This window comes from Peromyscus eremicus, chromosome 4 (assembly GCF_949786415.1).
Source record: "Peromyscus eremicus chromosome 4, PerEre_H2_v1, whole genome shotgun sequence".
Taxonomy (NCBI): domain Eukaryota; kingdom Metazoa; phylum Chordata; class Mammalia; order Rodentia; family Cricetidae; genus Peromyscus; species Peromyscus eremicus.
Window position 1 is genome coordinate 101646334 of NC_081419.1, and position 13212 is coordinate 101659545.

The 13212-nt window shown below is 45.1% G+C and overlaps 1 protein-coding gene across 1 annotated transcript in view; it reads left to right on the forward strand.

Annotated features, from left to right (window-relative positions):
* Positions 1-13212, forward strand: part of Acoxl (acyl-CoA oxidase like) — a 291245-nt gene that overhangs the window by 40922 nt on the left and 237111 nt on the right. The window contains exons 6-9 of the mRNA XM_059261383.1: positions 428-542; positions 1179-1265; positions 2925-2997; positions 6679-6811. Of these exons, the coding sequence (XP_059117366.1) occupies positions 428-542; positions 1179-1265; positions 2925-2997; positions 6679-6811 (408 nt within the window). The remainder of the gene's footprint in view (positions 1-427; positions 543-1178; positions 1266-2924; positions 2998-6678; positions 6812-13212) is intronic.

A 13212-nucleotide genomic window follows, 5' to 3' on the forward strand; every position in this document is an offset into this window, starting at 1 on the left:
AAAAAAAAGCAGAATCCTCAGTATGAAGTAGCTGGATGAGAGGAATTGATAATTGAAGAAATAGTTAACACACTGAAACCTGCAGACAAAAAAGACGGCACACATCAGCCTGACACTGTCAAAGACAGAGACTGGGAATGAATGAATAAATGAATGAATGAATGAAAATTAGCCCACTTATTTTTCTGATTGAATTATGCACCAAAAAGGAAAACCCACTTTCATTTCCAGTCACCTTCCAAGCAAAGATGGAGGCAAAGGCCAATTACAGAGGGACAGAGCAACACAAAGTTAGGACAATGGCTTTCTGGGAGCCTCTGAGTCTTCTTTACATCGCAGATCTGTCTTATGGTATCCATTGTGTTGAGCTAGGGGTTGAAATAAGCCCCACGGAGGCAAATACTCTGTGCCTTACTCTTCTGTGCAGGAGTTCGTGATTGACACCCCGTGTGAAGATGCCCAGAAGATGTACATTGGCAACGCCATGCACGGGAACTATGCTGCCGTCTTTGCCCAACTCATCATTGAGGGACAGTCTCAAGGTTTGTTACCAACATGAAAGACTGGAAGAATTCTCTCTGCTATTGCTGTTTTCCCATCAGTTCTTTACACGGAAAACATGCTTCCCAGGGCCAGCTTTGTCTTGTAAGAACATGCACAACTAACTTAATCTTCTATGTAAAGGTGATGCTCAAACTTGTTGACACTAGTCACTCACTGTTGGGTGCAGTGCCTAGAAATCAATGGATTTGGAGAGTAAAATAATGTCACATTGCTACAGAGAAGATACGATGAAGTTTTATTCTTTTACTTTTATTTTTTGAGACAGGGTTTCACTAGGTAGCCTTGGCTATCCTAGAACTCTCTCTTAGACCAGGCTGGCCTTAAATTTACAGAGATCTACCTGCCTCTGCTTCCCAAATGTTGGGATTAAAGCCATATGTCACTACACTCAGCTTGAAGGTTTATTCTTTACAAGAGGAGTCTAAGGCCAGGTATGGTAACTTACTCCTGTAATTCCAACAGTTGGAAGGTGGAGGCAGGAGGATTAACTTTAATTAGAGGCCACCTTGGCCTATATGATTAGTTCTAGGATATCTAAGATTACATATCTAGACTTTGTCTCAAAAACAGTGAAAGGGAGACCTAATAAGGGCCTGTCTCTCTGCCTTCCTTAGGACCTCACTGTTTCATCGTTCCTATCAGGGATGAAAATGGAAACTTGTACCCAGGAGTGACAGCCATTGATATGATGCATAAAGAAGGTGAGTCCTCAGATGACCCTCCTCTGTCTTTATTTGTGCCTCTTATGGGTTCTCCAGCCCCCAGCACAGCCAAGGAGAATCTAACCGCTTTCATCACGAGGAAACCATGGCGGTGGACCAAACTGCCAGGAGACCATGCATTGATGCTGTTATCTCCATGCTTCTCAGTTTCTTAGTGACAAAGATGCTTTGTCTCCAAAGGGTGTTTCAACTTCTCTCTTCTTAGACTTAGGGCAGGCTTCTGCTCTCTGGTGAGTCTTCACCTCCAGATTGATGTTTGTGTCCAGTCAGCCCTTGGTGAGCCTTGAGGACTGACTCAGGACATCTATAACAGGCCTGAGATGAGAGAGCTGCCAGGGTTGACTCCTTCTGATGGAGACAATGGAAGGTTCTGGTCCAGGACTCTTGCCTCAGCTTGTGAATGCCGTCTTCACATGAGCATGTCGCCTTCCTGGGCACACATCTGTCTCCAGGTTTCTCCTTCTTAGAAGGACTCCTGTCATTTGTATTAGGGCCCACCTTAATGACCTCATTTTAACCTGGTTGACTCTGTAATGCCTCTGTTTCCAAACAAGTTTGCATTATACACGTAGGGCTTAGGACTTCAGTCCACAAATGGGATCTACAATCTACAAATCATCCCATGGTACTCAGTGCGACCAGGTTTCCAAGGTGGAGCCAGCTAAAGAAAGGGATACAGGAGTTAAGGATAAAAGAGAGAAGAAAGAGAGGAAGAGATAAGGGAGTCGCATGGGACAGTGGAGGAGTGACCTCATCCTTCCCTTCGTATGGCAAGCACGGCTGCTAGACATGGCCCCTGAAGGTCCCTGGAGTGTCAAGTGCCGCTGAGAGCAGAGGGACAGGCCAGTGCTTATGATGTCATGCCACATGTTGAAAACATTGGCAGCTGCGGAAGGACTGCTTTGGTTTTTCCATGTCTTCTGTCATTTACTTTCACCGGTTCATCCTGTGCCTGAGGAGGAAGCTCAGTTGGGGAGGAAGCAAGGAGCTATGCTAGGACAGGCTGACTTCTGTCTTCAGGGTCCCATGCTTTCTCTTGCCTGGACACTCCCTTGTAAACCTTTATCTACTCACTTAGCTTTACATTTGATTTTGCGTGGATGAGTGTTTTGCTGGCATGCCCATGCACCGCCGCCGCCGCCTGCGTGCTTGGTGCTCAGGGAGGTCAGAAGGAAGCGCCAGTCCCTTGGAACTGGGATTGCTTATGGTTGTGAGCCACCATGTGGGTTCTCAGAACTGAACCTGGGTCTTCTGCAAGAGCAACAAGTGCTCTTGACCACTGAGATGTCTCCTCAGGCCCTGAACGTTTCCTTTTACTAACGTTTGCTGCAGGGGAGGGAAATGTGCCCTACCAGACCCTGAACCTGAGTCCCTTGCACACTGTGGGGCTGCAAACAAGGAAAACCACATCACCATCTTCCGGTCTTCTTCAGGGTGGGGGTTGGGGATGGGCCAGGTGTGTCTGAGCCAGGGCTCAGAGAACAAACTGACAGCATCATTGCTATGCCCCCTAACAAAAGAGCACTGCACTCCTGGAAATGTTTGAGGTTTATGTTTTAGGCCCAGGAGTGGCTGAGGCCATCTTTGGAATGTTACATAGCTTTCCCTTGCATCTACATTTTTACTCTGTTCCCCCAGGACTGAACGGTGTGGATAACGGAATTTTGATATTTGACAAGGTTCGGATCCCAAGAGAGAACCTGCTGGATAAGTGAGTAGTTTTCTCCTTATGGTTGGTCTGTGTAGATGATCTACTTGTTCTCTCAAATGAGGCCTCTAGTTTTGGGGTCTCACAGACTGCAGGACCAAGAGGTCTTCCCCTAGGTGTTTTCATAACTAACTGGAAAAGGTAAATAAGCAAATAGAGAAAAATCTAAATGCTCCAACATAACATTGCTCAGACATAATGATTGTTACGGGAGACTTTTCTCTGCGCCAATATGTCTAAAAAGAGACCTACATTAGAATTTTAACATAGAAGATCTGCTTAGAGATTCTGTTCTTTGATGAACTTGTAATTTCCATCTAACATTGCATATCAAACGTACCATAGTACTATGCTAAACAGTCAATGAATTATGTGCCCAGTCCCTTGTTGTTGGGCATTTAGCTTCTTTTTATTTTAGCAATCATGAATAAACTGATGTGTGCCACTTGCTTCCCCTGTGGGTGTGAAAAGTTAAGAGACTACCTTTTGATCATAATCAAAATACACTGTGTACATGCATGAAATGCTCAAAGAATAAATAAGGAATATTATAATTTAAAAAAAACCATAATACTTTTCAGCAGGGGAGGTTGTTAAAACCACTGTCAACTGGAGGGAAGATGCCCAGGTGTCCACCAGGCAGTCAAGGTGAATCAAACAGTGAGAAACCCTCATTCTTTCTCTGGATGACAGTCAGGGTTAAAGACGCCCTTTGCAGATTCTAGGACACACCAGCTACCTCAGTGCCTCAGCTGTGTTTCCTGTGAACTGTACATCCTGAGTCACAGCTGTACTTAAATCACGGGTAGAGTCAGCAATCTGGGTATAAATAAGTTGTCTTTTTACCTTGCAGTGGATCTTCTCCTTTACTTATCTTTGCTACTTACAAGTTCTTGTCAACAAGCAAATGTGGTCAGCTACAAAAGTCTAAGAAAATTGTTCAGGAAACCAACTTAGAATGGACCAAATTCTCTTTGTCTCCCATCCTATGTGATCTGGTGGTAAATAGAACAGAAACAGCAAAGACATCTTTACAGATGTCCTGAAAAATCCCAGCAGCCACCAGTGCTTGTGAAAGTGGGTCTGAGGCCCACCAGCCTTCCCTGGAGGGGCCTGTCCATTTTCTAGGCTCTTTGTTAGCATCACCAATTCTGGAGGATGGGAGAGGGAAGGGAAGTCACAATTGGCAGCTCCCATATTCCATCACACTAATCAGAGGCAGCCACAGAAGACCACTGGCCAATGGGAAGGGCTCACCAATGCACTAGAGATTAGAAAGTCAGATTCAGTGAGAAAGAAGAATGATTATGGGCTTGTGTTGTTTGTAGATAATACATGCTTTGATGAGCAGGATTTGATTTATAATATTATTTCATTACCATTTAAGTTGTCCCCTATACTACAGAAGAGTGGCCGCATGGGATTTTGAAGGAGTAGTCTTCCAGAGTCTTGGTTCAACATTTGATTAGAAAGTGAACCAGTTAATAGATGTAAATAAATGATTCAATACAGTCTCTCTAAAAAAAAATTTCATCTGCCATTTTCATTTTTGAAGAAACTAATAAATTCACCTTAACATTTAAATGCAAGTATAGGAAACTCAGAATAAAGAAAACCATCTTTATAAAGAACGAAGTGGGAGGATTCATACTTGGAATCTGAAAGCTTATGACCAAGCTGTGGTAATCTAGATTGTATGGCATTAGCATAAGGGTAGGTTTATGGACAATGGAATAGAATAGTCTACAAATAAATCCTCATGTTTATTGACAATTATTAGACTTCTGGAGCACCAAGACAAAGAGGAAGAGGAAACAATAGTCTTTTCAACAAGTGGTTCCAGGACATGTGGCTATCTATATTAAAAAATGATAGGCTGAAATCTTATCTCACACCACCCAACATACATGCACACAGTTCTTCAAAGAAACGTGGGGCATAGAGTTAGTGACGTTGGTCTCATCAGTGAGTTATTAAACATGACACCAAAAGCACAGGTAAAGAAAAACCAAAGAAAAGTAGAGCAATTAGAGTTTGTGAAAATTTTTAAAAACTTAGTGAGAATAGTCTTTTGAGCTGAAGAAAGACTTGTAAGTCAAATACATCAGAAGGGCCTAGCATCTAGAATGGAAAAGCTATCCCAGTTAATCAAGACAGATAACCAGTTAAAAAAATAAACAAAATATGAATAGACATTTTCCCAAAGAAGATATTCAACTCTCTAAGAAAACTCACCAGTCCCACTGTCATTGAGAGACTGCTGTGAAGTCACAGTGAGATAGCATTCTGCACCCCTTGGGATGGCCATGGTAAAACATGCAGACAATATCAAGTGCTGGTGAAGTTGAGAAGACATTAGAACCATCACGTGTCACTGGCAGTGTTGTGACATGTCTTCATAGATTTGGAAAGTCACTTAGCAATTCCTCAAAAGCTTTTTGTTTGGACTGGAGGGATGGCTCGGCAGTTGAGAGTGTTTGGTGCTCTTGCAGAGGAACCCAATTCAGTTCCCAGCACCCACAGAATGGCTCATGACTGTCTAACTCCAGTTCCAGAGGATCTAATGTTAATCAGATGCCGATTGCATCTCATCTCATCTTCTGGCCTCAGTGAGCTTCTGTACTCAAGTGGTGTGCATTAAACTCATGCAACACACAGACACACACACAGACACACAGACACACAGACACACACACACACACACACACACACACACACACACACACTACATAAATCTTTAAAAAAATGTTTGAAGTTAGATGACCCAACAGTTCTATTCCCAGATACACATGTATATCTGTATGTATGTGTACATACATGCATACATGTATACGTATATGTGTATTATATATATATATATATATATATATATATATATATATATATATATATATATATATATAGACATTGTCCATATGCTCATTGAAATGTGTACATCTATTTGTCCTACTTAAATTTGAGCACAAATGTTCATAGCATAATTACTCATAATGTCCTCAAAGTGGAAACAATTCTAACATCTGTTAGCTGATAAATGCTAACAACAATTGAGTGAAATAGTAATTCATAAAAAAAATAAGTGCTGATATAAGCTGGAGCATAGGTGAACCTTGCAAACCTTGTTTGCAAGTGAAAGAAGCCAGACACAAGAACACATTCCGTATTTTGTTCCCACTGATGCAAAGAGTAGGATGACCCATACATGTAGGAAAGTTGGTTGCCCAGGACTAGAGGGCGGAGAATATAGAGAGCGACTGTAAATGGTGTGGAGTTTCTCTTCGACTGGTGACAATTTTGGAGTTGAGGAGTAATAATGATTGTGAACATCCTAAAACCCACCAAATCCAGATGCTGAAACAGGTGGATTTTATGGGATGTTAATTGTTTTAAGGAGGCAAGCCAGTGTGTGTTCACACACTCGGGTACTGGCTTTGGTTGATGGTGGTGGTCTTCCTCCTCTCCCGTTTTGGGAGTTGCTACTGCACTGCAAGCTGGCAGTGGTAGAGAACCTGCCCCTACCTTCCACTAGTCAAGCTCTTCTCAGCATTTCCCTTGAGAAGCTCCCAGGATTCCCATTTCTGTGTTTACATGGGAGTCACATGATTTCATTTCTAGTGGTGCCATACTTTGTTTTGTCTTAAACTCCATCTTCTTTTTCCATCCTGCTTCCCTACATCCTCACAGGTTTGGTTCTGTGGCCCCAGACGGACAGTACCATTCACCCATTCAAAGCAAGAGTGCAAGATTCAACGCAATGCTGGCAACGCTGACCCCTTCAAGATTAGCAGTGGCGTTCAAAGCCATGGGCAGCATGAAGGTAGCAGGCTCTGACTCTCATTAAGTTCACTGCTTATTGTTTCCAGGATGAGTAACAGCATCAGATGCTAAGGTTCTCAAACCTTATGTGGGGCCAGAGATACTCATTACATGCTGAGGGGGGCAGACTGCCCGTGAATACAGAACATTTCTGCATCCTCAAAACTATATTCCATCTAGCCGTATCTCAGATGTGTGTTGCTAGGCATAGTTGGAGAAGTAGCAGAATCACAAAAGATGACTCAGAGAGACAGTCTTATTTAAGATGTGTGTGTCTGCTAGGAAAGCAATTAAGCATTAACTCACTCGGGAAGGTCATCATTTCTTTGCTTGGTTCATTGATGCATATTGCTCTACACATGCTATTTGGGTGTGACAATTACCATCACAGGTTAGAGTCCACGAGGCCAGATTTTTGAAGCCGTCTGGGTTTCCCCATCCCCTTCCCTCCCGTGCATTGCTTTGGGTAGAGCCTAGAGAGAGGACAGCTCTGGAAGTCTCTTTCTCTCTTCCCTGAGGCTCCATTGTGTTTTGTTCTTTGGGCTTTCTTAGTCTCTACGTGAGGGAAAATTCTGCTTTAAGCTCCACTGAGTTTGGCAAAGCTGGAAGTAAAATGTAGATTCCCCAGTCGTGTGTATTTGTGGCTTGAATCCAGTTTTTCCACCACGAAGGAAGAAATTTCATTCATCTGACTCCAGGCTTGACACTGGCCTGTGGATGACTGAACAGCATAAAATCCACTCTTACTCACTTCTGCAGGGTCCCTGCAGGCACCCTGCCCTGCCCCCAGCTGCTCTGAATGGTGCTCCTTTTGTGGGTGGACACAGCTGTCACACTGTGAACCCAAATGCTCAGGACTGAGGCCATGATCTGATGCCCTGTGCTCAAGCTTGTTCTGCGGTGGTTCTTATGTAAGACTAGGTGGTTGTTTTGAAGTCTTGTGTCACCAGTCTCTTGGCTAGTCCCTTATCAGCACCATCTGACATGAGAGACCTCAGGAAAACTTTGTGATGAAGCATTGGCCAGACAGCATTCAGGTGCTAAGAAAATGGACGAGCAGGAATGGAAAGCCAATCCAGGGTTGATTGGAGTATAAGGGGAGTGTCTGTACACTATCTCTCCTTTTCATGGAAGTCTTCCAACAACCACTACTCAGCGATCTTCTGGCAGCATTTCTGGGTGTATAATAATATGCTGGTTGGCTAATGGCCCCAGAGGCCACTGGGAAACCCTGCACTGTAATCAAATTTTTCTTTGGGCTGCCAGCTCACAATAATGACCCAGAGACTTATTATTAATTATTAAAGATTGACTTTTAGCTTAGACTTGTTTTCAACTAGCTCTTATAACTTAAATATTTTTATTAATCTACATTCTACCATGTGACTTTTACCTCTATCCCGTTCTGTGTGTCTGACTCTTTCCTTCTGAGTCTCACTGGCCTCTCTGGTGTAATCTGGTCACCTAGATTCTTCCTCCTCTTCCTCTCTCTCCCTGGAAATCCTGCCTATCTCTCCTGCCTAACTATTGGCCATTCAGCTCTTTATTAAATCAACCACAGCAGTATATCTTCACACATTGTACAAATATTCCACAACACTGAACCCTAGACAGATACATGTGAGAGACAGCATGAGGACATCCACACTGCTGCAAGTCTTGTACATGCACCAGGGGCATGCCTGGTGCGGGCTGCAGCCAGATGTGGGCTTTAGATCTCTTGGAACCCATGTTACAGATGTGTGTGAGCCATCACATGGGTGCTGGTAACTGAACTTGGGTCTGCTGCAAGAGCAATAAGTGCCCTTAACTGCTGTGCTGTCTCTACAGCCCTGAGATCTGGTTTTAAATCTCACCAGATCTGGCAGTTCCAGCAGAGGAGACCAATGGGTGATGTGTGTGTGTGTGTGTGTGTTTTCATTTCCTCTTCTCCTGAACATTATCACGGGGCTAGCATTGATTCCCCTGTGCATCTCAAGAGTCATGTTTAGATCAATTCTTTGTGAGTGGTCTGAAATGCATCCTTGGTTTCTGTCAGCGTAGGTATATGATGGTGAGTGTGGGCCCTGAACTCAGGGGACCTGGATTCCAGTCTTATCTCATATGTGTCCAGAAGTGGGCTGTAGGGGAGTCTTTCATCCTCTCTGAACCTCAATTTTTTCACCAATAAAATGAGACTGATGGTGAGGATGGTGAGCGAAGGACCAAGCATGCCGAGCTCATGGCCTAGAACAGCAATTCTGTGGTTCAGAGAACTGTCGATAACGTGGTTATTGTCGTTGCTGCTGCTACCAGCAAGACAGAAGTTGGCTGTGACAAAGGAATAAATGGTCCTTTCCTTGCCTAGAAAACATGCTTCTGTGGAGGGCAACCTGAAATGTCTAGGTTCCTGGGTGTCTAAAATAAACAACAGAACTAGAATCTTCCGCTAGTCTCTTCAACTAGACCTCTTCAGCCAGTGGGATTACCTAGTGTGCCAGTCAACTTTCTGCTACTGTATGTAGGGTTCTGAGACAATTAACTTTGAAAAAGAAAAAGGGTATGGAGTTTCAGGCCACAGGCGGGCATCCCACTGCTTCCGGGCATTGTGGGTTGAGTGCGTAGACAAGAACGCTGTCGTGGCATCTGGGAAGCAAAGAGACAGAAAGGGTCTATACCAGTTACTTGTCTCCCGCTGGGACAAAGTAGCTGATGAGAAGCAGAGTGAATGGAGGAAGGGTTCCTTTGGCTCCGCACTTCAAGCATATATGGTCCAACATGATGGGGACATCATGGCTGCAGGAAATTGAGATAGCTGGCCACATTGTGTCTGCAGTCAAGAAGCAGAGAGTCAAGAAGCTCAGTTCACTTTCTCATTTTTATTCAGTTCAGGACCCCAACCCATGGACTAGTGTTCATATACAGAGTACATTGTCCCACCTTCGTTAACTTAGATGATCCCTACAGACATGCCCAGAGAGTTGTTTTCATGGTGTTTCTAAATCCCATCAAGTCGACAGTCAAGATATACTATTCCTGGAGCTGAGCTCATGGTACCTTCTTCAAGGGCACAACCCTAATGATATTATTTCCTTCTATCAAGCCCTGGATTCTAAAGGCTCCACAGTTTTCCGCTAGTGCCATAAGGCTAGATACCAAACTGTCAACTCATGGGTTTGGAGGGCAGCATTCGAGATCCCGACTGTAGTACCTAGACCATGGGGGGTGGTGCTTCACAGAGCCCAGATGGGGTCAGACCTTGTGTACATTGCTGTGTCGCTCACCGAATGGCGTTTCCAGTGGCTGTGTTGCATCGTAAGTGACTCAGAGCCTCCCCTTGGCAGCTTCTCTTCCCCTGCCGCTCAGACATGTGACGGATGTTTCCTCGGCTGAAACCTAAGATGCTTCTGTTCCTTCTGCTGTCGCTGATGAATGGAAAATGGATCCTACCCTTCTGCGTGCATTCTTGATGTATTAGGAAACTGTCATCCAGGCTGCTCACAATGATATTAGCTCAAGGCCGGGCATGCCCAGTCCTTTTAAACTTTGCCCAGATGTCTGACTTTTCATGACTATCTCTCATTTCCATGACATTCCTCAGCGCATTGGGATTTCTCTCAAAGGTTTGCCACGATAGCCATCCTCTACTTGGTGCCCAAAATGCCATGCCCAATTAAATGATCAACAAGAACAGGAGGAAAAAAGAAACCGAGATGCTTGGAGTGGGGGGTGGAGTGGGGGAGGGAGGCTTCAAAAAGACTTTTGAAGCCTACTTGGGGTAGCTGGGAAGCCTTTCCCAGCAAGGAAGGGAGTTGAGGACAACACTGTGAGTGTGGAGGGTGTGAGCAGACAGGGGTGAGAATGTGAATGGCCAGCTTCTTCTTTTGGATTGATTCTGCGTGGAGGTAACTGTTTTAGCACAAGACACAGAGAGCAGTGTTGGATAGTTGAAATCAGTACCTCTTCTCTCATCTCTCATTAGCTGTCCTAAAGGAAGCATGGTCTCCATGGTCTCCGTGCTTAGTTAGCAGTTGGGCTGAGTTATTCTTTTTCGAGCACACACACACACACACACACGCACATGCACACGCGCGCGCGCGCGCACACACACACACACACACACACACACACACACACACACACACTCACTCACACACGGAGAACAGAGGACCAGGACCTGCTCTGTTGCTGAGAAGTCTGGTGGGATGATGGATGGCTTAACCTAGATGATGGGGGCTGAGGGGCACACGTCTGTGTGAAGGATGCACTTTCCAGGTCTCTGTATGGAAACTTCTCAGGACTGATCACCAGAGGGCAGCAAATACCAACTTGCAGAACGTTTCCTTGCCATTGTGTGTTTGCTCTGCCTTGGGTGTCAAGAATGGCTAGGATTTTGCTGTGGCTATCCGTTTATTTAGCTTCTTATTGTCACTGTGAGCGTGGGGGTGCACCAGCTGTGTGATTGCCAGGCTCAAGATCAAGCTTGTAAATAATCTAGGGCTATTTTGACGACTTTAGAGTATAATTTGACTCATACATGTCTCTTAAAAAAATAAACCAAACGATAACAAAGCCGTTTGTGTCACTTTGGATGGATACAAAAATATTGTTTATATTTTCCACAACAGAAACTTAAACATTTGTCTTTTCTTTTTGAGACAGGGTCTCACTATGTAGTCCTGGCTGGCTTACAGACCAGGCTACCCTCCAACTCACAGAGATCCTCCTGCTTCTGCCTCCCAGTTACTGGGAGTAAAAGTGTGTACTCAGCAACATTTATCTTTTGAAAGATTTAACTGCTGTACTTTCCCCCAGAGTCCGAGGCACTGGAGATAAACACAGCTAGAGATAAGCATGAGTGTCTGAAGTGGGTGTTTGGAAGAGTTTCCATTGTGTACTTAGTTCCATGCACGCGTGCCGAACAATTTCCTTCTCAGCACTTCAGCGGTGGTAGAGATGGCCTGGGACAGGTGCATGCCCCAGAGACCCAGCGTGCACCAAAGGAGCTGGACACCATTGAGAAGGAGCATCCAGGGTTACCCTGGAAGGGGACAGAGGTGGTAGTGGTGGGGACCTGGGGCTAACATATCTTCAAAGGAGAGCCTTGGGGTATTGTGGGTTGGAAGGGACCTCAGAGATCATGTCCTAATCTAAGCCCCATACCCCACCATGTTTGGGATTCACTCTAGGGTTTCATGCACTCAGAACACTTGGCCACTGAGCTATACCCCGCCCCCACGGAGCTGCACCCCGCCCCCACTGCATGTCTTTTATAGAAACATTCCTGAGTGAGGCCTCTTGATCCCTGGCAGAGTAACCTAGAGTTGGCATGCAGCCCATCCCTCCTGAGTCACATATCCAGGTCATATTTACAGATGAACACCCTCAGAACATGTGGCAGGGCTGGAGTTTTTCAGTACTGAAGGAGAGGGAAGTCCTGGGGCATTACTCCCTGTTTGATGTGGCACGGGAACTTCAGATGCCGCGACCTTGCCAGGAGTTCAAGGATCAGGGCTCCCTGTCACTGAGTCATCAGAGGCTGAGCAGGCATTGAAAACTCAGCTTTCTGAGGCCCCGGGTGCAGCCCTGGCAGCTGTAAGGGGGACTGTGATCCTGCCTTGGCTGTGGACTGTTTACAGTGCTCCTTGCCTGGGTCCTGCTAGGAAGGGAGCTGGCCTTCCTCAGCTTGGCAGCCTACTTACCTGGAACAGAGTGTTACCTGGCCTGCAGCTGTGGGGAGCTTCATTGCTTCATGGAAGCTCTGTCACCTGTCCCTGGGGATCATTGTCTCTGCCACCTGGAAGGCTAGATAATGGCGACTGATGGCTGGCAGGTTTTTCTTAGTGTTTCTGCTTGAACCTCTTTCCAGGTAGGATGAGTGCCTGTGAAGGCCATGGTCCCTTTTCTTCACATTTCACTGTTTCATGCTATTGCACCATTTCCCCTGCTTTACTAGATTCATAGAGAAAGGGGCCCAAAGAGAAAAGCCACAGTCAGACTGTAGCTGGCTATGTTGAGAGCCTCTTGTTAAGGGTCAATATTTTAAGCATTTTATGCACAATGACCCATTTGATCATCTCAGCTGTCCTGTGAGATGGATGCTTTCATGATTCTTGTATGTAGTTGAGAAAGAATGTGATTCAAAGCAATAACAGTTTGCCCAGAGTTTGTCAGGGCTCACAGTTCACTGGGGTCCAGTTCTTACTCAAAAGTGGGGTTGTTCTCAAGTGAGAGGTCTCCGAGTGTCTTGCACAAGCCCTACTACCCTCAGCTGCTCCTGGATCATCAACCAAAGATTTAAAACTTGTCCACACTGAAAATTCTGGAGATTCCTACCCAAACTGGAATTTGTCAGGTGTTAGATGACCAGTGGCCGGGCCAGAATCCAGGTCTCTACCCACCTCATTGATCTTTCGTGGGATG